We start from the raw sequence: 24089 nt of genomic DNA on the forward strand, positions 1-24089 counted from the left end.
TAACTTCCAAAAATTGTTCAATAAAATGTTACACAAGACGTCACTGGCAAAGAACATAGTTTATGCAAGTTGTTTTGTGAATATGGTGCACCTTATTTATATTACGTTATGAACTCAAGAGCTTAGCGTAGACATTTCAATAACCCAACTTCTTGGCATCACTGCACGTAGCTGCAAAGAAAGCTATTCTTTATCTTGCAAACAAAAGGTGTAACTGCAAAGGATCATGCATAACCATTACGTGCAAATACGAAAAACGTTCAATATGCAAGAATGTATTAAGCGATGACAATTAACTTTGACATCAATATACAAATTTAACGTAGCCTTTAAATTAATACATTGTCATGTAACCATTGTCATGTAATCATCATTCTTTTTTATATAAAGTTTATTATATTATTGAAACGTCTGTAATGTATATTTGAAAAAAAAATACCTATACGGTCAAAATACTCATACGATCTGACCCATTAATAACAATACGAGTATGTACTCATATGGTCCGATCATACGCGTACGGTCGGACCATACGTGTATAGTCGGACCATATGAGTATACGCATATGGTCATGACCTTACGCGTATTGGTCCGGCCCGTCAATAACCGTACGGGTATATACTCATACGCGTATGGTCGGACCATATGTGTATACGCATATGGTCATGACCATACGCGTATGGTACAAATACACATATGGTCCGGAACAAGTATATTGTCTCACAGACATCAGCTATTCCTACAATTACTTTACAGGTCGGGTACGGTGCTTTATATACGTATGCATAAATAAACCTATTAGCATTGCCGCTGTTATTTGTTAATATGATGCTCTATCATTGACCAATCCATCCAAAGCGGAAGACCTGCTACACATGATGAACTTTATACGTATTACATTTTTCGTCTTAATGCATACATTTACAGCACGTGGTATGAAGTATCTGTTTTATGCTAAGCTTAATGAATAGTTATTTCTATTATATGAAAATAATGTTTACAATACTCAGTATAGAAACTAAAAGTTTGGATAAATAAAATTCCGTTTGTGCAGGATACAGAAATCACAAAATAGTTGTTTTCTGCTTACAATGTTTTACATATTTTACAAAAGGGATATTGAATTCAAGTTTAACAGGACAGGCTTACATACCACAAATAAATTACTTCCATGTTGCACATGGTGTTACCCTAGTTAACGGTGAGCATCCTCGCACAAGGTAACATAAGTTTATTTTTTTTGGCTTCATCTATCTTTAGGATGTTGATCCCTGATAATATATATATTAATAAATATAAATCACCGTTAGTCTTAACTTAGCTCTAGCTAATATATGTCTTCTTTCAAAACTTTATAGTAGTAAAATTGGTCATCTACTTCCAGTAAACTTGTACAACCCCTTTGTAAAGTAATGGTCCGTCTTTGTGAAGAAACAATGCAGGCCACACAACAAAGGCGACTGTATTTCCACTCTTGACAAATTCTTTATAAGTGTTCTTATCGATTTCTGTATCGGCTGGAACATCTTCATCTAAATACATCACGGGGTCCTGTATTACCATACTCCAACATATATAGACACATTTTTCAAAGAAAGATGAAGCCATCAATAGCTGGATAACGTTTTCGTTTTTATGGTTGTAGTTCCAGTCATCCATTGCATTGCTGCAGAGAATCTACAAAATTACAAATTGCAACAATATCTTTTTATCACTTTAAATGTACAAAAGTCTGATAAAAACAATTTTTGTATTAATTTGCACTATCCAAAAGTATAACTTGTGCATAATTTTTCTTGACAATTTCTGACCGACATTATATTTATGAAATTTACTCGACAAATTCCAAACATTCTGAATTCTTTATTGCCAGGGATGTGTCAATATATGTCTTCATTTATCTTTTGATTTAGTTAATATATAAGTGCGTCTTTCAATGTCTCAGTGATATTACATATATTTAATTTGTTATCACATATTTAACACAAATTTAAAATGTCAATGTTGAGACAAATCCGGACATTATCCGGATATCATTTGAAACTTTACAGAAGTTGATGACTATGCATTAAATGTCAATAGTCATATGAGCACTAGATGCTAGATTCTATAACTATCTAACATGATTTAAATTAAGGATACAGGAGGGTTTAACTATTCCATATTATACTGATATATTTTTTTAAATAAACGATGATACTTAAATGAGAAAAGACAGCAAGTTTTTGATACTATTTTCTCTAGAATGAAAATAAAATGATAAACAAAACATACCAGGAATTTATGAATGTTATCCTATTGCTGCCTTAAAGTAACAATACCTATGAAATGTAGACTTATGAGTGATTGGATGGGAAACAATTATAGGCATTAATGTTGTCTGGTATTCTGAATCATTTGGAACATAAAAAACAGTGCACTGTTTTATCAGTGACGAAAGTTTCTTTCAAAATAAAAGAAGTTGATTGTAACAGCTCATTTGAACCGCACAAGACCATGCCCAGCTAGATAAAAAAAAAGAACCACTCTGATGATCCGTTGATTGCAACGGAACTAAATTTGTGTTCCCATAAAAAGCAAATTGGATAAAAAATGTTTGATGAAATACCACATATTACCTGATTTTCAAAGAGGAATTTTGCAAATTCCGCCGAATTTGCTTTTCTGAACACCGATGCCTGTTTGCATGAAGGCATGCTGAGTACTTCTTCTTCCTTTTCAAAATAATAAAAATTTCAAATTCAAACAAACAAATCTAGCAAATTCATTTTTAAAGCTATCTTTCCACAATAAACATAGTTATAAATACGTCATATCATTTCTGTGTATCACTTTAATAAATTGAAATTTTATTTCACTATTTGACTAAACTTACCGAATTGAAATTTAAACACATTGCCTCTGCGAAAGCCTTTCCAATAATCTTAATCTGTTCATCAGCTTTTGCCACACAGTCATTGTAGCAGCACTGAAATTGATAGATATCATTCGTTATAATTTCAAAAAGCGTGTTTGGCAAATTTTAGTCACTAATGCTAACATTTTTGGTTAGTTTGAACTTAATGTTCATCAAACTAATGAGTCGACCGAAACCATTTCTAAGGTCGTTAAAAATAATGTATATTATTTCTCTGAATGTGTGCGTCAGGTCAATGAAACAAAATGTATGATGTTTCTTTTTTTTTTATCAATTTTGAAGTACAGTACTTAAATTTATGAGTGAATGAAAGATGATATGGCATATATCAGAGTACAACTGATTTGATGGGCAAAATGTGTCTATACCTTTTCGATTTCAATATAACAATTATAATGCGTATAATATAAAACAAGGAGATGTGGTATGCACTTTCTTATAATAAGTCTATACCGTCTAGTTAGCAAGATTTTTAAAGGAAAACTCAGTGCAATTAGTAAATGTATATTCCTGTATCGGTCTGTCTCTGAGTCTCTAAATCATAATATAATTAATCAACTTGAAAAAAATGATTTACACGATAACCTTTATTCACTGTAATATATCATGAATAAAGTAACGTTTGTTATCTGTTAAAAGAAATATGCTTTTTGTATCAACATGATCAATATAAAATTATTTCATATGTTCATCAAATAAAAGGAACATGTAATGTACTAATGAACATAAGTGCTCTCGCTGTACTACATATCGTATTTTCCTCGATCGAAATTAATTTTAATACAATTAACTTTTTTTATTTAACAAGTTATATATGAAGCGTGAAAGAAAGTGATTCCTATTGGTTGGTTAGTATTATGTTTTAGTGTTTAATTATAGGTTAGACAATACTTGATCTTGTTTTATGAAGATTAAAGCCCAAGGTTGACCAATTTAGAACACATTAACACTTTTGAGTGACCTTACAAAATTATACTAGTTTCTTTGTATTATCTTGAAAGAAAAAAATATCCCTAAAATGTCAGGTATATAAATTAAATAAGTTTTATTTTACCTACATCCTTATCCAAATTGTTTTTTGTTTATTCAATATATGTGAACCGTTAGAAAATGCATGAACATTTGCAAAATTCAAAATGTTTAGTTTTAATCCTTCGTTTTTAATCAGTATGCGCTTTTTCCATAGAAAATGCCTTAGGGAATTGATTGAACACTTCGTTAGTGCAGTTATAATGAATTCACGTTCATGACTAACTAGCAATGACCAGTCATTCATGTTTAGCATTTCATAGTGCATGGAAAACCATGTACTATGAAGATTAGAGGGGGAAAACTGACTTTTCATTTGACGAAAAGGAATGAGTATGTTTATAAATTTATATGTTTACCTACGATGTATGGTAATATATATTCGTATTTTATTGTAGAGAATCGGTTTTTACGATAGTACATGAAGCCAAAATTATATGTTGTTTTGATGAATAAAAAAAAATGTCTAACCGTATACTCGACATTATCGGCCATTTTTTATGTGATCCGTACTCTGAGCATGTCGGTCTTGTAAATAGGCAGGATTCTAGTTTATACCAAAGCAAGTTGTTCTTACTCCTGAAATTCGCGCAATCTTTGTTTTTAAATATTTGACTCCACCCTTAACATCAAACATTTTCCTACTGATTTTAACGTTATCATTAAGGAGGATGATATAACTAAGGATGACTCAATTTAAACGTTTCTTATTGTCCTAATATGGTACGACGACCGCAAGTCCAAGCACATAAAATTTACTAGGTTGCAGTCAAGAACAATAATAAAAGAAAGTTAGACAACCCTATAAACAAAAGAACTTAGAGGAAGAGGCAACTCCAACTCACAAAACTCTACAAACAATATTTAAAGATTACGCTACACGAATTTCTCATGTTTTGTGGTATGAGAAATTACACCTCTCATAACATCTATATTGTGTTTTTATTTTGTGTTTGTTTTTTCGTCGTTTTCCTTTTTAGAAACATTGCATTGTCAGGTTCCTTTCGACTTAGGAGTTTGAATATTTCTTTGTTATCGTTTGCATATTATCCGTAGGTCAAAAAGTACTATATACTCGGGTTGAAAAATTACAGTGTTTTAACATCTGTATATTGTAATGAATTCTGAATTAGATTTACTGTTGAAAACTGATATCTTCAATTTCACATGATTCATTTTCATAAGACAAAATGTTTCATAAAGATGGATAGGTAAAATGTTGTATTCCCATGTTTCAAGCATAATTATAATAAAATTCTAAAGAATTAAGATTAATAATTTAATGATCAGAAATTTTAGGCTTTAACCCTTTCTTCAATAAAAATTTACCGTCAATAATCTATGAAGATGACAGATGATAATGACTTCTATTTCCGAGTCTTTCAGTCCATGGTAGTACTCCTTGACAGCTTGGTTATTATCCAAAGCATCCGTCCATTCATTGTCATACAATTCACCGTACTTCTCACTAATTTTCATTGGCCTATTTGGATCTCCAAGATCCGTAATTGATGGATTTCCCTTTGTCAATTTATATCCTGTAGCACTGCTGAGTCTTAAACATATATATATTCCAAATACATAAAAAGATTAATGTAGTTCACGTATGAATGATAGTTTAAAAGGAAATTCATTGAAAAATTAAAAAGTCAATTGCTCATAAAAGTTCTTTCCTTTTTTCTTTCATCAAAAGCATATATGGTTTCTAACGGCTTTTATGTTAACAAGTGGTTGCTAAGGACAAAAATCATTCCTAAGGATAAGAATTTTACGGAAGCGGATTAGCGCCACACATTTTTTTTATTTTTATTTTTCTTCCTATGTTTGCGTTATAACGCAAACCATTTGTTTTATCTTATTTCTTATTTAAGATTCAAAGGAAACTGTAGTTAATAATGGAGGAGGCTGTAAATATTAAAATGTATCACCTTTGTAAGTTATTGCAAAGTAAAATGCTTGAATGATTAGATCATATCAATGACTAATAATGAGCAGAATATTATAAGAAGATGTGGTATGAGTGCCAATAAGAAAACTCTCAATCTAAGTCACTATTCGTAAAATAAAACCATCATAGGCCGAATTACGGTCTTCAACACGGAGCATTGGCCCACACTGAACAACAAACTATAAAGGTCCCCAAAAACGATATCCATGTTACTACTAGTATATATATTACAAAGAAAATTGAGTAAATTGAGGTCATACCTAAGAGAAAAATCAAGCCTGCCCTAGCCGAATATAAATATACTTCCAAGGTAAGCCCTCGTTTGAGAACTGTGTAAAGTAGGGTGGATTCAAACAAGCTACCCTTTGGCAATAAATGTATAGAATGAAGATTTTTCATTAATAAACTTATGTTCTCTCTATTCAAATTGCTACCCAAGCATCTTAAAAATACTTCATTATATTGAAATGAAAATTCAATGACTTTCTATCAAAGAATCTTATTCATATTCTGAGATTTTTAAAAAAAGCAGAAAGATCATTGTGTCTATTTAACTTGGATGTTTCACAATTGTATGACATTATTTTTTATCTTTCAATTTAAATATGACTATATACTAAACTATATCTATTTTCTTGTTAAATTATATACTTTTCTGATGAACAAATCAGTCTTAATTTATGTATAATTGGATATTTTTTTCTTTCAAGATAATACAAAGAAACTAGTATAATTTTGTAAGGTCACTCAAAAGTGTTAATGTGTTCTAAATTGGTCAACCTTGGGCTTTAATCTTCATAAAACAAGATCAAGTATTGTCTAACCTATAATTAAACACTAAAACATAATACTAACCAACCAATAGGAATCACTTTCTTTCACGCTTCATATATAACTTGTTAAATAAAAAAAGTTAATTGTATTAAAATTAATTTCGATCGAGGAAAATACGATATGTAGTACAGCGAGAGCACTTATGTTCATTAGTACATTACATGTTCCTTTTATTTGATGAACATATGAAATAATTTTATATTGATCATGTTGATACAAAAAGCATATTTCTTTTAACAGATAACAAACGTTACTTTATTCATGATATATTACAGTGAATAAAGGTTATCGTGTAAATCATTTTTTTCAAGTTGATTAATTATATTATGATTTAGAGACTCAGAGACAGACCGATACAGGAATATACATTTACTAATTAAAGCTATCTTTCCACAATAAACATAGTTATAAATACGTCATATCATTTCTGTGTATCACTTTAATAAATTGAAATTTTATTTCACTATTTGACTAAACTTACCGAATTGAAAGCACTTCAAGTATTCCATTATTCCAATGCATATTTATTATAATGATTGTGCCTTGTATGTATGTTTCTTTTTTTTTTATCAACTAGTAAATCACATCCGAAATAAATGACAGACCGACATATATACAAAACTTAATGAATAATTGAAATCAAGATATTTGCGTTATAACGCAAAGGTTTGGGTTATATCGCAAAGGTTTGCGTTATATTGCAAAGGTTTGCGTTAAACGCAAATGTTTGTGTTAAACGAAAAGGTTGGCGTTATAACGCAAAAGGTTTGCGTTATAACGCAAAGGTTGGCGTTATATCGCAAAGGAAGAAAACAAATGTGTGGCGCTAATACGCTTCCGTAGAATTTAACTACCAGTACTAAAAATGTCATATATACTATTCGAAGTATTTTAAGTTAAAAAAATAAGTGATTGCTAAGGACTTATATGTCGTTGCTAGGGACAAAACTGTCATTTCCAGTATTAAAATTTTAATATTTATATTATTCATAGCTTTCTAAGTTCAAACAAATATGGTTACTAAGCTAGGAACTTGACCTGTGACCGTGACCTAATTTGTAGATCTTATTATGCTGAACATTTTTGCAATTCAAAGTTTCTTTCTATCTCTAGTATTATTTTGGTCTATATCTAATATATATTTCTATTATGAATTACTATATACGTTGAACCACAAACGTCAAAATCATTTAATCGCGTAGTGGAATTAACTATTTTTGGATTCTCATAAATTCTACCTATAACTTTTGGACTAGTTTAAATCTCGGTCTATTTCTGTAATTTGTTCTTACATACTTTTGATTTTTTAACTCTGTATACTTACATTGCCTATGTAACTTTTAAAACTGTTTGTATGCACATTGAACGACAAATTTATGTGACGTATAAAAACAATAATGACGTCAGACACTCAAGTCAATCCATGTGTTCGTAGATAGATGTTTTTGTGTTCTGTTTAATTGTCCCTTTTAAAATTGTTATGCGATGATGACTGATGTACCCATATTTTGACTATTTTATTAATTGTGACTTTTTATTTAACGCATAATGTAAAGATAACGGAATTTGATGAGACTGTTATGAAAGAGAGAGGGTTATCGCTATAGAACCAGGTTTAATCCACCATTTTCTACATTTGAAAATGCCTGTACCAAGTCAGGAATATAACAGTTCTTGTCTATTCGTTTTTGATGCGTTTTGTTATTTGATTTTGCCATGTGATTATGGACTTGCCGAATTGATTTTCCTCTGAGTTCAGTATTTTTGTGATTTTACTTTTCTCTAACCAGATTTGAGTTATAAGCAAACAATCATCATTTCGGACCCCAAAAACAGTTTTAGTGCCCTAGTTCCATAACAGTTGGTCAATAATTTTGAACCCACATCACAAATGTAGATTTCATAAAGACACACACTTTCACCGTTACATTTTATCAGCCATCTTTTACGTTATTGAGTAAATCCGATAACAAGCCAAGGTCAAAATCTAGGTCATGATCTTGACCTTTGACCTTAGATCAATGTTCATGGTCACGTAAATTTATGATCATTGGTGATAATCCTAGATGGTTACAACTAACGGTTTCTGATTTTAAGTGGCCAACTGACATTTGTTGATTTAAAAGGGCATAACCCTACCAATGAGTCGTTGAATCTTTTCGATCCAAATGTAACGAAGAACCAGGGTCTGTTCCTGAACAAATTCCACCCTTTGTTTTTTCTACTTATTATGGTTATGGAGTTAAAGGGATGACAAGGTTTTCTGTGTTAGGGGAGATAACCGCTATAAAGGAAATGTTACGGGGTCGTGCCCTCACCACAAGATAGCTTTTGGTCAACCGATACTAGATACCTGATATCATTTCAATATGTCGCGTACTTTTTTGGGGAAATTTCGTTAAAGTTTGGCGAAAAGAATAATAATAATCAGAAGAAATACAGTAAGGTCTTTCCGTATAGAAAAAGAAAAGACCTTAATTATCAAAGTTGGAAATTGTAGTGCCGTTGTCCTTATTGAACTTACTGTTGTGTCATCTTATGAAGCAAATTTTTCTGTTGATGTAACAAATACTTATTTTGGTTTTGTCAATATTGTTCTGTTTTGTGATGTAACAAAACAAATATTGTTCTTTTTTGTGTTATGTAGCACTGTGCTCACATATGGTTATATTTATAAACTAACTGTTAAACTGTCGTGTGGCGTTCATATTTTTTAGTTAACGACGCAATACGTTCACTTCCAGTTAAGCGCCAGTTTTTTTTTTATTATATTTCGTCGTTTGGGGACAGAACATTGTAAATTGCACAAAAGAAGATATGTACTCGCTAAAAAAAAAAGCCAAGGAAACGTAAGGAAAAATTGTGAGCTGGATCAGTTAGACAAAGGCGCAAAATTAATAAGACAAAATACAACATTGTTTACGTTCTAGTTTGTTATACCCTAGTTCGACGATCAAACTATGATAATCAAAACATTCGGATCATGTGTATCGACACAACACGGTAGGTATAATGTTCGGCTAGGATCATGGGTTTTCGAGTGATTTGATCGGGCTTTTTCGAGTGTGACCACTTTTTTTTAAAGTGTATATGATCAAAAATGTAATCAAACAGACTTCTTTTAAAAAAAGACGTGATATAAAGGTTTGATTTTGATATACAAGGTTATACATGGTATTTTATTATTTGAGATATAAAGGTATTATCATTTTGACATTTTTTTAACTAAAAATGTTATTTTTAGCCTTTAAATGCGTTTATTCCAAAATACAAAAATGAAGCAATTTTCATACACATGCCAATGCAAATGTCGACGACAAAGCATACATGGAATCTATATATTATCAAATATACAGACACTTTACAAAAACTATTGTTATTGCATTGAAAACGACATTTTAAGACTAAATTCATTTGTTCATGTCCAGGTTTTTTCGAGAACAATCCGGGCTTTTGCGAGTGTTTTCATTTTGTATCGAGTGATTAAACACACTCCTTATAGCTAAACATGTTGTGTTGGTGGAGTTACGTTTAAAACCCATAGAATAAAGGCTCAAATTGAGTAATTTCAAGGCACATGTTGTATTAACACTCGCATTTTATAAACATGTATCTTTCAGTCACTGTTGTTTATATCCTTTTTCTCACATCTTATATATTCCATGATGTTCAGTAATAGTTATGTCATATATTGTATATATTCGTGATGTCAACAATCTAATATGAGTGTTCCGGACCATATGAGTATTTGGACTATACGCGTATGGTCATGACCGTATGGGTATATACTTATATGGTCCGATCGTAGGCTATTGTCCGACCGTAAGCGTATGGTCGGGGTATTAAACACGTTTACTTGTAATATATAACCATTCTAGTTGTCATATCATTAAATAATAATAATAATAATCTTTATTTGCAATGAAAACAAAAAACAATTTTGGTTATGGCAAATACATTGACAAAACAAACATGATCAAACATAATGACAACTAGACAATATTATAAGAGATATGGTTAAACCCGTTATTGTTCCCCTTTCCTCAGTTCTAATGACTCTTAAACAAAAGAAACAACTGCTTTTACAGCATTTGGCGTTGATGAATTAAGTATAATCATGAGTTTATTAGTAAAATTAAATGTATTAAAATTTACATATTTTTGTATATAATATTTTAGAAAGATTTCTTTTTTATTTTTATTTATTTTATAAATGAAAAGATGATGTCAAATTTAATTTTATTATATTTTATTTTGTTATAATAATAATAACAACATTTACTAAATACCATTTTTAAACAATGTGTCCGTGGTTAATAAAGGATAAATATAAAGTATAATTAAGTAATTGGTGATATAAACTAGATTTTATAAAGAGTATTTTTTAAACTAATCTAGAAACTATAGAGCCAAGAGAGATGATCTAAATTATGCTTCTGCAGATTTATTTTCCTTTTTTTTTTTATTCCGGTAAAACAATACTTTACATATGTTTGAAATTCAAACAGACCTAGAAAATGAGCCGTTATGCGATTGCAGGTGACTGTCTATATATTTATATTAGTGTCTAAGTTTGTAAATCGAGTCGTATGACAATCGGTATTGTTCATATGTCATCTCAATGGTTAATTAGTTGACGTATAAAGATCAATAGTAACGAATCAACGTAACGAAATTGTTCCATTTTGAGTTTTTTTAAATGAATAAACGTTTCAGTACGTTATAAATCAAACGAAATTGAGAGTTAATGTTTCATTTAAGAAAACTAATATGTCATATTTTCAGTAATTGTTAATTTCATTTAATCCAATTGTAATCCCATTTAATAGTTTACCACAATTACTCACCTTTCTTCATGCTCACTTGAAACACACAAGTTTTCACGTATAATGCTTTCAAGAGGTGATAATTCATCAGTTTGAAATCTGCACTCTGTTAATTGAACTGGACGTATTGAAATAGACGTATCCTTGAATTTAAATTTGTCAATATGAGATTTTATACTTGAGAAATGCGACAGTAATGACGTATCGCTTCCGTGTAAATAGTATTTAATCTTTCTTTCCATTTCTTTAGCTTCTTTCAAGCAATGTTCGAGATCCTCTAATATAAAGGATATTCTTTCTGTCTCCATAATTGTTTTTTGCTTTAGACTGTCTATTATGCATCGTCTTTGATTTTCCATAACCTTTGAAATATCCTTTGCATGTCTATTAACGCGCTCGATTACATCAGTATTTTCTACTTTGCACTTTTCCACGACATTTTGTAGACTGCTCATCTCCGTTTTAAACTTATTCAGTTTTGTACAAAATATGTTTATACTAACATTTAATACTGCCTTCTTACTAGATGCGACTTCGTCTATCTTGAGCATTCTATGCTCTTGGTGATTTTCTGGGAGACATACCGTGCAGACAAGTGTTTGGCATCTCTCACAGAAGAAAATGAAATGTTGTTCGTGTTTAGTGCATCTCAATTTCTTAAACTGTGGCTGAAATGTTCCACTGTCAACAAATTGATGGTCTTTAGTTGTCTTTGCCTTTATATGTCCCATCTTACATTCTTGGCAGAAATATTGGTCACAGTCTAAACAAATAAGTGCACATTCTCGTTTGTCACATATTTCGCATTTTAGCATAGATTGCGCCATTTCAAACTGGAAATTTAAAAACCTAAAAAATAGTAAGTAAATGATACAAACTATTAACAGAACCATGGTTTCTTTCTCATATGACAAATCCTTGATATGGTAATCATGATGCATTATATATCTTGGGCCAACCATGAACATGAAGACAAATTACTTCTTTTATTTTGGGGTTAGCTAAGAGAACAACAAGTATTTAAGGAATTTCACAGATGAATATGCCAGTAGTTATATTTAGAAATTGCATTTTTGATATAAACAATATTGGAAGTGAAAATTTTCAATTCTGGTATCTACATGATCAATGATAAGTCTAATTGAAAATTAGGGGTCAATGCCACTGCTTGTGGAATTTTATTTCCCCGAGGTATCACCATCCCAGTAGTCAGCACTCCTGTGTTGATATATATTACCATTGATGTGGTAATAATTATAAACTAACTGTTAACATTTTTGAAGTCTTTTTGACCTTGTTCTGCAAATCTTTTTAGAAATGTTTGGTCTTCAATACTCCTCAACGTTGCACTTTGTTAGCCCTTTTTTACATTTTTTATTAAAGCGACACCGATGAGTCTTTTGTAGAGGAAACGCACGTCTGGCGCAAATATAAGATTTCAATTCTGGTATCTATGATGAGTTTATTTATTTGTCGTTGTAAATTACTAACCTTTACAATGTTAAATATATGCTTTTTTAATACGTTTAAGTCCACCAAGGCCAGATGGACATGTACACTTTTCACATTATGCTTTTTTAATACGTTTAGGTCTACATAGGCCAGAGGGACAAGTACACTTTTCACAGTATGCTTTTTTACTACGTTTAAGTCCACATAGGCCAGAGGGACAAGTACACTTTTCACATTATGCTTTTTAATACGTCTAAGTCCACATAGGCCAGAGGGACAAGTACACTTTTCACATTATGCTTTTTTAATACGTTTAAGTCCACATAGGCCAGAAGGACAAGTACACTTTTCACATTATGCTTTTTAATACGTTTAAGTCCACATAGGCCAGAGGGACAAGTACACTTTTCACATTATGCTTTTTTAATACGTTTAAGTCAACATAGGCCAGAGGGACAAGTACACTTTTCACATTATGCTTTTTTAATACGTTTAAGTCCACATAGGCCAGAGAGACAAGTACACTTTTCACATTATGCTTTTTTAATACGTTTAATAACTTTTACAAAAAAAATCTCTTCTGGAACGATTATGACAAATTTAACCAAACCTAGATACAACCATCAAGTGGTTATCTTGTGTAAAAATGTGTCCAATGACTCCATCTCCACCTCTTTCAAACCCACATTTGTTCAGCAAATCAAAATCTGCACATAAATTATCATGAACAAAACTGTCCATCGACCCCTTCGGGAGTAATTGCATTTAATAGTCAGTTCTAAATATAAAAAAAATTGTAAATGTCTGCAATATTTTACAAAAGTCTTCTCCTCTGAAACTTATAAAAATGATTTAACCAAACTTGGTGTTTATCATCATTAGTGTATATGTATTTTTTTTAAAATGGGTCCTAAGAGACCGCCAGCAATCCAACGTGTTAGACATGGCTTCAGATACAACATAATTATAAAATTTAGTTTTTGGCTTATATCTCTTAACCTTAAGTATTCAGAGCAAATCTGAAATGAGAGTGTTAAGGGCATACGATGCAGTTACAGGGGAGGTAATGATGTTGCTTACGTAAATTGTTTTTTTTTTTGCGACGTCAAACGGTGACTTATCGATAAAAAAAGGTGCAGTTTTCGGTTGATTTTTATCATTCAAACTGATTTAACTTGAAAACGAGTTCTTGGACCACTCTTTTATAAAATGACATATGGTTTGATTACGTTAGAAGATTTTATGTACCAATTCTCATGAAAACGTAAATACTTCATTTTTATTTAATTTGATTAATATACAGCAAAAAATAACAGGTTTTTTTTTTCAACATACATGAACATTTGATATTTTTTAGTTATTTGTAAAAATAAAATGTACAAATTTATGCAATATTTATATACCACATAAATTACAGAACAATTTAACAAACAAAAAGCTCGTGTTTATCTTTTATAACAAAAAAGTTATGTATTTGTATCAGAAGGAAAAATACTTCTGAAAATCCGTATTTTGAGAAATATCTGAAATTTGAACCTCAATTTACTCAAAAAGTTGCACATGATGATATATTTTTTTTATTACATATTTGATTTAATCAGGTAAAAAAAGCATACATGCAAATTTTCATCAAAATTAAAATACTGGATCAAAACTGTATCGTATGCCTTTAATGATCACCAGGTTAATTTCAACCTGCCCTGGAATTTTCAGACGAATCAAACAATCTGTTGGGTTGATGTCTCTGACTTGGTAATGTTAATTAAATTTTGCAGTTTTTTGCTATTAGACATGTTACGAAAAGGTATATTCACGACGCTGAGGTTGACAATTTACACTTTAAATGTGGGGACTATGTCAAAACACAAAAAACAGAAAAGAGATTAGCCTTTCATACATTGGATATTGATTTTTTGGAGACAATTTATTACAAATATTCCGTATTGAAAGAATATTCAATAGCATTTGAACCATAAGAAATATATGAAATAGACAATCATAAATTCTTTAATATTTAAAAGTTTAAGAAACTTTAATGCAAAAAAAATTTGGAGGAAAAGGTGGACAGATAAATGTGATGGATGTGCAAAGCAGCGGAGACACGGGGTACATACTTGTGTTAATTTTTAGGAAAACTGTATGTTTGCATACAAATGTTTCATCTCTATGCGCATGCAATCCCGGCCTTAATAGACCTTGTAAATAATCTTAAGTTTTATAATCTTTTTATACCTACTCGGGATATATATGTAAGGGTCATTTTTATATACTTTGTAATGAAAAGCAAACAAAGAAGTGACCATAAGTTTTTTGCACCCAAATTTTTTATCTAACGTGGTCTACTTTATAACACCTGAACACGATTTTTATACGAGTCAACAAAAACATGTTTGCAATATAGTTTTAGAATAAAACTGCCGGTCTTCCCTCTATTTGAGATAACATTGCTAAGGATTTCTCTTAAACCATGCGTACCTGTACCTATTGATAACTTATGGAGGTAGTAGTCGGGTTTTTTTTCCGAGAGGGGTGTGTGTGTGTGTGTGTGTGTGTGTGTTTTGGAAGGAGGGTTGCTATGATGAAATTTGATGTCAGTTTATTTTAAAAAAAATAGTCAGAATAAGCTATTAAAAAGGATGGCGCAAATAGAGTGATAAATAAAAAGACCGGACAATGAGAGATTACAAAAAACCAAACAAATGCAGAATAAAATTTGTCATTTTACCCCTCCCCAAAATCCAAAAAAATATCAAATGGTAACCCCTTAGTTTGAGTGAACATGTTTTTGTATATTAGTTTTAATAGTCTTTGAACTATCATGCAGTATATGCGAGTACTTTTTTTTTACTTCGGTGCTTTTTGTCTATCGGTTGTATATTGGGTGTTTGTAAGCCTCGTTTCGATCTTATGAAATAAGCCAATTAGAACTGATTTTAATTTATAGTGAGTCATAATTTTGAACTGCAACATCAAGTGCTCATAAACATGTTTAACCCTGTCACTGTTTTAATTGAACCAGGTTTAGAGTTAGATTTCCCCAAGAATTTTGTCATCTTAGTGGTTAAAATTTATCCATTTCGATCGCCCCGCATTACCCCGACTCAATCCAGCACGCTTAAACATTTCACGTCTTATGATCGCCAGCATTGATAGCAAAAAGCATTTGTCATATTCGATGTTACGCTATGATGTTCTAAATAATGTGATTCAAATTAACCAAGAAGCACAGGATTTAAAGTTTAGCTGTTTAAATCTATAATCAATGTTTTGACACCATCCCCACATTTAAAGTCTATTTGCTAACCTCAGCGTCGAGAATATACCTTTTCGTAACATGTCTATTACCTTTAATATTATTATAGATAGAGATAAAAGAGGGACGAAAGATACCAAAGGGACAGTCAAACTCGTAAATCTAAATCAAACTGACAACGCCATGGCTAAAAGTGAAAAAGACAAACAGAAAAACATTAGTACACATGACACAACATAGAAAACTAAAGAATAAACAACACGAACCCCACCAAAAACTAGGGGTGATCTCAGGTGCTCTGGAAGGGTAAGCAGATCCTGCTCCACATGCGGCACCCGTCGTGTTGCTTATGTGATTACACATCCGGTAAATAGTCTAATTCGGTAGGTCAAATTCATGAAAGGGAAGGGGATTGTAGTTACGACGTAAGGAACATATCCGATATCATTTGTGAAAGGGTTATTCCATAACGGTCAACCAACTCGTGATGGCGTCCGTAAAATTTACGAAGGGATGATTTCAACTTCACCATTTGGAACTCTTGGTTTAATAGCTTCCTTGTGAGCAGTAACCCTCTATCAAGAAAATCATGATAGGAAACGCAAGCACGGGAATATCGTATCAATTGGGAGATATATACCCCGTATGCAGGTGCTGCTGGAATGTTGCTACTTAGAAATGGAAAGTTCACAATTGGAAAGCTGAAATCATCTCTTTTTTCGTAAAGTTTTGTCTTCAACCGACCCTCATTGTCAATTTCTAGATGTAAGTCAAGATATGAAGCCGACTTAACTGTATCTGTAGTATCCTTTATCTCTGGGATAGATGCGATCCACATAGTCACCAAATTTTGAATTGTTTAGTGAAAGAACGTCATCTATATAGCGGTAAGTAGAGTTAAAGGATATTGCTAACTTCTTATCTTTCTTCCTAAGAAGTTCCTGCATGAAGTCAGCCTCATAATAATAAAGAAACAAGTCAGCAAGTAGAGGGGCACAGTTTGTTCCAATTGGGATGCCGACAGTCTGTTGAAAAACACGTCCTCCGAACGTAACAAATATGTTGTCAATCAAGAAATCAAGCATCTTGATAATATCGGTTTCAGAGATTTTTTTGTTTGAATCAGAGTGATTCTTTACAAAGTAGGATTTATCCCTCCCTAAGACAAGATACTTGTATCTACGTTGGCCATTCTTTTTTATGAAGCAAAGTAATACCAGCTCTTTTAATTTGTCTTTTAGTTTGGAATGTGGAATACTTGTGTAAAGAGTAGAAAAGTCACATGTTTTAATACTCTTACAAGATGAAAGACAGTTAGATTGTATGTACTCTAAGAGATCTTTGGAATTTTTAAGTATCCACATCTGATTGACGCCACCTCTGGAATAGGCAGTTTCACAATAACTTTGAAGCACGTCTTTGATTGCTGATAAGATGGATGGTTATAATTTAGAAAGGGGTTTCGTGGAGCACTTGGAAGACCCAGCAATATACCGTTGTTTGTAAGGACACTTATGTAGTTTAGGTATCCAATACAGTGATGGAAGATCCAGTTCTTCATCTTTGGTTAAACTTTATACAGATATAATGTTTAGCAAATTAAAATCTGCACATAAGTCATCGTGGCTCAAATTGTCAAATGACTCATTAAAGAGATTTTGCCCTATATAGTATTTTTTAAGAATAGCTCGTAAATTTTTGAAATCTTATACAAAATTCTTTTTTACCTAAAGTACTAGGCCAAAATAGAGTAACACTAAGCCACAATTTTCAATAGTGTATGTTGATTGAAATATTGTATCCGATGAGTCCGCCATTCAACCACTGTAGCCTACCATGGCTAAAAATAGAACATGGTTGCTTTACTATAGAAGAGTACAGGAAAATTGTAAAAAAAAATCTAAATGGTCACAACTTGAAAACTGCTGATAATAAAACTTTTTCAAAACTTAATAATGATAAAGGGTCTTCATTAATTATAGTAAGACCATAAAGGGATGACTTGTGTTTTTAATGGAAGGGTGTAATTTTATTTTGGTGGGGTGCACTTCTAGTATTAAACAGACACTGGGTGATACAAATTGTGGAGAGGAGGGATATTCAGTAAGTGTCTGTTTAATTGTTTGAAGACTTTCATGACAGCATCATTCTGCAATGTTTATTAATTTATAATTGAGATAAACTGTACGTTGTAAATAGCAAAAATTTCAAGCTAAGAAAAATCTACAAATAAGTTATTTGACAAAAAAACTTTAAATTGACATCCTACTGGAATTATTGTTCTTGAAATACAAATAAAAAGATGTGGTATGATTTATTTTCTGCAATGTATTGGTAATTGTTTACACCTTTTTAGTATAACTCCGCTCAGTCAAGTGAAATACGTCAAGTAATAGGTATCTCATACTATTTATATTGATTTTAACCTGATTGTTACAGTACATGATTTCCTAAACCAAACATAGATACAGGTGAGTGACACAAGCATTTGAGAGCCTCTAGTTCATTTCCATTTATCACTATCCGAGGATCTACTGCATATGGATTATCATTAACCCAGTTAAAACGATATTCCAAAGGTAAAGTTTTTGATCTTATTATCATGGTGAAGAGTAGATGTTCATATAGAGCTAATTAAACAAGAGTTCAAAATGATTACACATTCTTTCAGATATATAATGCACGTTACCACCAGATGGTTTACCGTTTTTCAGGTTAAGAATATTTGTTTCACTGATGAAAACGAATATTTTCCAATTTTCGTTAGGTATGAACAATAACACTCTCGATTTCCCTATTTCCCTATTTCCCGATTTCTCAATTTCTCGATTTCGCTTTCTCGATTTCTCGATTTCCCGATCGCGATTTCGCGTTGGAAAAGTGAAAGGAGAAAACGTGAAAACAGGAAAAGAGGAAATGGCCACATCCGGCCACCATAATAATCCCTTAAGTTAATATTAATCTTCCTGAGAGTCCTCAAAATAACAATTACATATTCATTAGTACGTCCAGTATTATAATAATATTTTATATACAATATACAATTGTATTTAAATGAGTATGTTCAACAAGAGGAACAGCTCTGCTTATCCGTCCAGAGCACTTTAAATCACAACTAACCCCACCCTTTGTGTTCGTTGTAATTAGTTTTGGCTTTTCGTAGTGGTGTTTTGTATACTGTTGTCTGTCTGTTGGTCGTTTTACAGTTTTTTTCATGCCATGGCGTTGCATGTTCCCAATTTTCAAATATTAATTTTACTTTATAGTGTACGAAACGAGATTTAATTTTCTATGGAAACAGCCCCCTCGGTGTCAAAGATCCAGTAAAAGTACCTATCAATCTGTTTCTATCAAGCATTCATTGGTTCTATAGCTTTTACACTTTTATCGAAAGGTCGTATAATATACAATGCAATCAGAGGGTAATACTTTAATCGGCACACAATGGTGAGGTCATGTGCTTGTAAAGACGAAACGCGCGTCTGGCGCACTAAATTATAATCCTGGTACATTTGATAACTATTTACATCACTGGGTCGATGCCACTGCCGGTTGACGTTTCGTCCCCGAGGGTATCACCAGCACAGTAGTCAACACTTCGGTGTTGACATGAATATAAAAAATGTGGTCATTTTTATAAATTTCCTGTTTACAACATTTTGATTTTTTTGAAAAACTCAGGATTTTCTTATCCCAGACATAGATTACCTTAGCCGTATTTGGCACAATTTTTCATGAATTTAGGATCATAAATGCTCTTCAACATTTTACTTGTTTGGCTTTATAAATATTTTGATATGAGCGTCACTGATGAGTCTTATGTAGACAAAACGCGTGTCTGGTATTCTAAATTATAATTCTGGTACATTTGATAACTATTAAGACAAGAACAATCAAAACCAAGGAGTAAACAAAGACTCATAAAACCAAAACACATGTATATCAACATTTACCAATAATAAATTAAAAAACCCAACACGCACTGTACTAAAAAGCGGATGTGAAATCAGGTGCTCCGGAAGGGTAAACCTTTCCTGCATCGTATACGGCAGCCGTCGTGTTGTTTCTTTGTTTAGTTCGGTAATGATGGAAGGTTATTATGATCGAAGAAGAATATCAGATATGATTTCTGACACACGTCTGTCATAATGGCCAATCAGCTCATGATGGTGACCGCAAAAGTTCTTCTAAAATAGCAACATGTCCAATATCACTGCACAAGATGTCCTGTTTACATGTTTTATTGCCAAACTGAGATTTGCATTAGGAATACCGACCCTTATTGTTGGATATACGTTTAAGAAGGTCGCCAGAGGCTCTTTTACACAAATATCAAGGCTTTTTTTTTATCTCGTTTGCTGCGCCCACTATCAAAGCTTGCTTTTATGTCTCGCAGTGATATTAACATGCAGACAACCTGGCAATCGACAATGATTCTTTTGAATGTGCATAGATCTATATCATTTTGAAACACATATAGATATGTTACATGATAAGCCCAGGATTATTTATGAGTATCATGATAGAAAAAATTTACGAACAAATATATTTTATCCAAAAATGAAATGTCTTCTGTCGCAATAACACTGAAAAGTGGCATTGTTGTCATGGGTACGTAAATGCAAATCATTTGCTTGGTTTTAAACAATATTTCGTCGAGCAAATTTCAAATACATCATGAATTATTCTAAGGTCAGTAGATATCACGTTCGTTATGACTTTCATATAGGTTGAAACAATCCGTTATAAATACGTATTCATATTTTTTACAAGTTCAAAACATTTAAAACATTTGTTTTACAAATGTATAAGTTGCACACCCAAGGTCAGTTTTGTTCCTTCCTCCAACTCATTATAGGTGAAAGATAGCTGTTTATATGTAGTGTATGAGTTTACTCCATTTACCTGAGTTAACTGACTATGTGTAGTTTAAAAAATATATACTACAGTAATTTATATATAAGTGTATCATCAATAATTACAATACGTATACTGAAAGGTAAACATTGGCAGTTAGATTAATATTTTACCTTCATAAAATTTCTGACTGTTGTTGGGTTCTAGCATGAATCAAAATACAGATCTCTGAATGTTGAACACATACTCGCCTATTACCATGGGACAGCATTCAGGAAGTTTAATCTACCAAATCAATAAAGATAAAAACTGTGTTTGAGAGCTGAGAAATCATTTTAAAGTGTTCGTTTTTGTTGAACAAATTCAATTGAATTTGAACATCACATGCAGGTCATGTGATTTTATGCGGTAATATCTTTAAACATAGATATGGATTGTACGTACATATATACATGTATAAATCAGATCAGGCAACTGAAAATTCTATCTTTCAGAAAATGAAGGATGAAAATACCAAACAGATATTCAAACTCATAAGGGTGACAACGCTATTGCAAGAAAAGAACCAAAACGTCAAAGACAAAACAAGTTAACAACACACAACGGTAGGTAGACCACAAAAGACTTTCCAACACGACCTTCATCAAAAACCTTATGATATCAGTTTCTTTAGTAAGAATAACAGATCCTAATCCACACGTGACACCTGTTCTATTTTTCTGTAAGTTAATCCTATGTTGAGAGGTTTTATGTAACTTCAAAGTAAGGAAGGTAATATAAGCAGACATCTCCTTACGTCTCGTGTAAAAAGGAAGACCCTCTCCAGGGGAAAAAATAAATCAAAAGTCGCTTTATTGCAAGGACAAATGTATGCCATTTTATTAATATATAATTCCCTTTAGATAAATTAAATTTCCATTGTAAAAAAAAATATGATACATGTTTGGTTATCCCTACAATGATTATTAAATTTTGTTTTACGTCATTTTACGGAGTTAGTTTTGGTTTAATTTCTTTTAACCTTTAACTTCATGGATTGCCACTATTTCATTATGAAGGCCTCGTACGATTATTCTTAAAATGTGCAAATGATATATCCATGTTTTCCTTTGTTTAAGATGCTTTAAACATTTTAATTCAAAGGTTGGTGAAAAGAAATGTTAATTTTATATTTTAATTTACAAGTGAAAAGTTTAAACAATAATACAAATATCAGAATATTGAACATGTTGTTATGGAAAAAACTCGATCGTAGCTTGCCAATATTTGTTTACTCAGTTTGATTATTTCGTCTTTTTTTTACCCAAAACCTTGTAATTGATCAATTTGATTTTCTAAATGGGAGATCCTATAAACACTTTTCATCCTACATTTTAAATACACTAACCAACTGTCAATAATTACAAGAGAAAATATGATTTCTATGTATCGGAAAATAAAATATGAAATAATAAACCCAGCTTTTAAGTTGGAGTATTATTTTCGACAATTTGTTTATATTGTTACTTTAATTTTTTTTCTAATTTGTGAGTGTTTGTTATTTCGAACATTAAATGTTGTTATTGCTTATAAAAAATCATTTGTTTAAAAATGAATTAAATCACTGTTTATTTGGATTTTTCACTGTGAGACATTAGAGACTATCAGTAACAAAATTATTCATCATTTACCTTTTCGTTTGTAATCACTTTCCCTAAAAATGTTTTTTATTGTACGTTGGTTAGAGCCACGAATTTGTTGAAGGTCGAATATATGCTGCTGCAATTCTAAAGTTTGTAACCGCTTAGTCCACTTTCAAGAGCTCGTTTATCATCATCTGTAGCAAACACTCTCTGCCTAGAAAAATTCAAGCTTTTACTTATATTCGTTTGTGAATTCATTTTTCGTAGGTACCAATTTTCGAGGATTATAGAAAAGTTACATGCTTTCGTAGATATTAAATTTCGTGGTTTGTGAATTCATTTTTCGTGGGTCCCAATTTTCGCGTGGATTAAAGAAAAGTTGCATGTTCATGGATATTTAATTTCGTGGTTTTGTCGATATCTGCCTACAAGCCTATAAAATAAAGATTATTCGTTCAACATTCAATATCGTGTTTCACCTGTTCCCTATAAATCCGCAAAAAATGGTTTCAAACAAACAATGATGACTTTACAGTATGAAATTTGTCATTTGTGACCACATTATGATTCGTTGTTTTGTTACTGTTAATTTGAATACGACATCAGACAGAACGACAGCGAACACGGTCATAGGTTATGTTATATAACATTACTGTTAGATACTGTAGATATAATATGAATCATGTATCTTCTTTGTCTCCTGTAACACAGCTATGATGCTACTGTTAGAATGATACAGCCTACGGTCAAGTTTTAGACATAAACCTTTAGTTGTACACAAGCTTTAAGAAAAAAAGATGGGTTCAGCTGTGAACATTCCATTTTCACAACAAAATATCCCAACATAAGTTGCAAACGAAGTATATTTCTGCTAATTAACAGAATATTTCAAACTTAATAATTGACCCGATAAACTAAGGGTTGAAAGTGGTAAAGGAAAAATCATCCCTTTAAAAATTGTTCAGAAGCCATCTCGAAAATACCGTAGTTAAACAATCTTGACATCTTCCCCTACATTGTTGCATCACCGAATATAAATTAAATATTTAATCACCAAATTCCTGTTTACCATGAACAAAACGACAGATGTAACATGCCAGATAATGCTATATCAACATCTGGAGATGGCATATGAATGCCAACGAGACAACTATCCACCAAGGTAAAATAAAGCAATAACAGGCACCCTTTCGGCATTTAACAACAATAAAGCCTCATACATATGGTCGGCTATGATCCTTAGGGTAAGGGTTTGAGGTAGATTGTGTTTAATGTTTATGTGTCTAATTTTGTTATAAGTCTCGTATTGTCTATGGCGTTCTTATTTTTACGACAATGCATGTTATATCGT

At 31.7% G+C, this 24089-nt stretch overlaps 1 protein-coding gene across 1 annotated transcript; it reads right to left on the minus strand.

Moving 5' to 3' along the window:
- Positions 1-680: 680 nt before the first annotated feature.
- Positions 681-21469, minus strand: LOC134696697 (transcription intermediary factor 1-alpha-like). Its single transcript, XM_063558619.1, has 6 exons — positions 21290-21469; positions 11576-12403; positions 5276-5501; positions 2876-2968; positions 2619-2714; positions 681-1677 (listed from the first exon to the last, which is right to left on the minus strand). The coding sequence occupies exons 2-6, from the start codon at positions 12379-12381 to the stop codon at positions 1375-1377; spliced, it is 1524 nt and encodes a 507-aa protein (XP_063414689.1). The 5' UTR covers positions 12382-12403; positions 21290-21469; the 3' UTR covers positions 681-1374.
- Between the last annotated feature and the right edge of the window lie 2620 nt (positions 21470-24089).

The sequence above is a fragment of the Mytilus trossulus genome, chromosome 14 (genome assembly GCF_036588685.1).
Source record: "Mytilus trossulus isolate FHL-02 chromosome 14, PNRI_Mtr1.1.1.hap1, whole genome shotgun sequence".
NCBI lineage: Eukaryota > Metazoa > Mollusca > Bivalvia > Mytilida > Mytilidae > Mytilus > Mytilus trossulus.

Excerpts from the sequence above, each read along its gene's own strand:
- LOC134696697 (XM_063558619.1), bottom strand. The coding sequence starts at position 12,381 with ATGGCGCAATCTATGCTAAAATGCGAAATATGTGACAAACGAGAATGT. Across the intron at positions 5,502-11,575 it reads TCAAGTGAGCATGAAGAAAG|ACTCAGCAGTGCTACAGGAT; the intron begins GTGAGTAATTGT and ends TATATGTTTAAG. Across the intron at positions 2,715-2,875 it reads TGTGTTTAAATTTCAATTCG|GAAGAAGAAGTACTCAGCAT; the intron begins GTAAGTTTAGTC and ends TATTTTGAAAAG.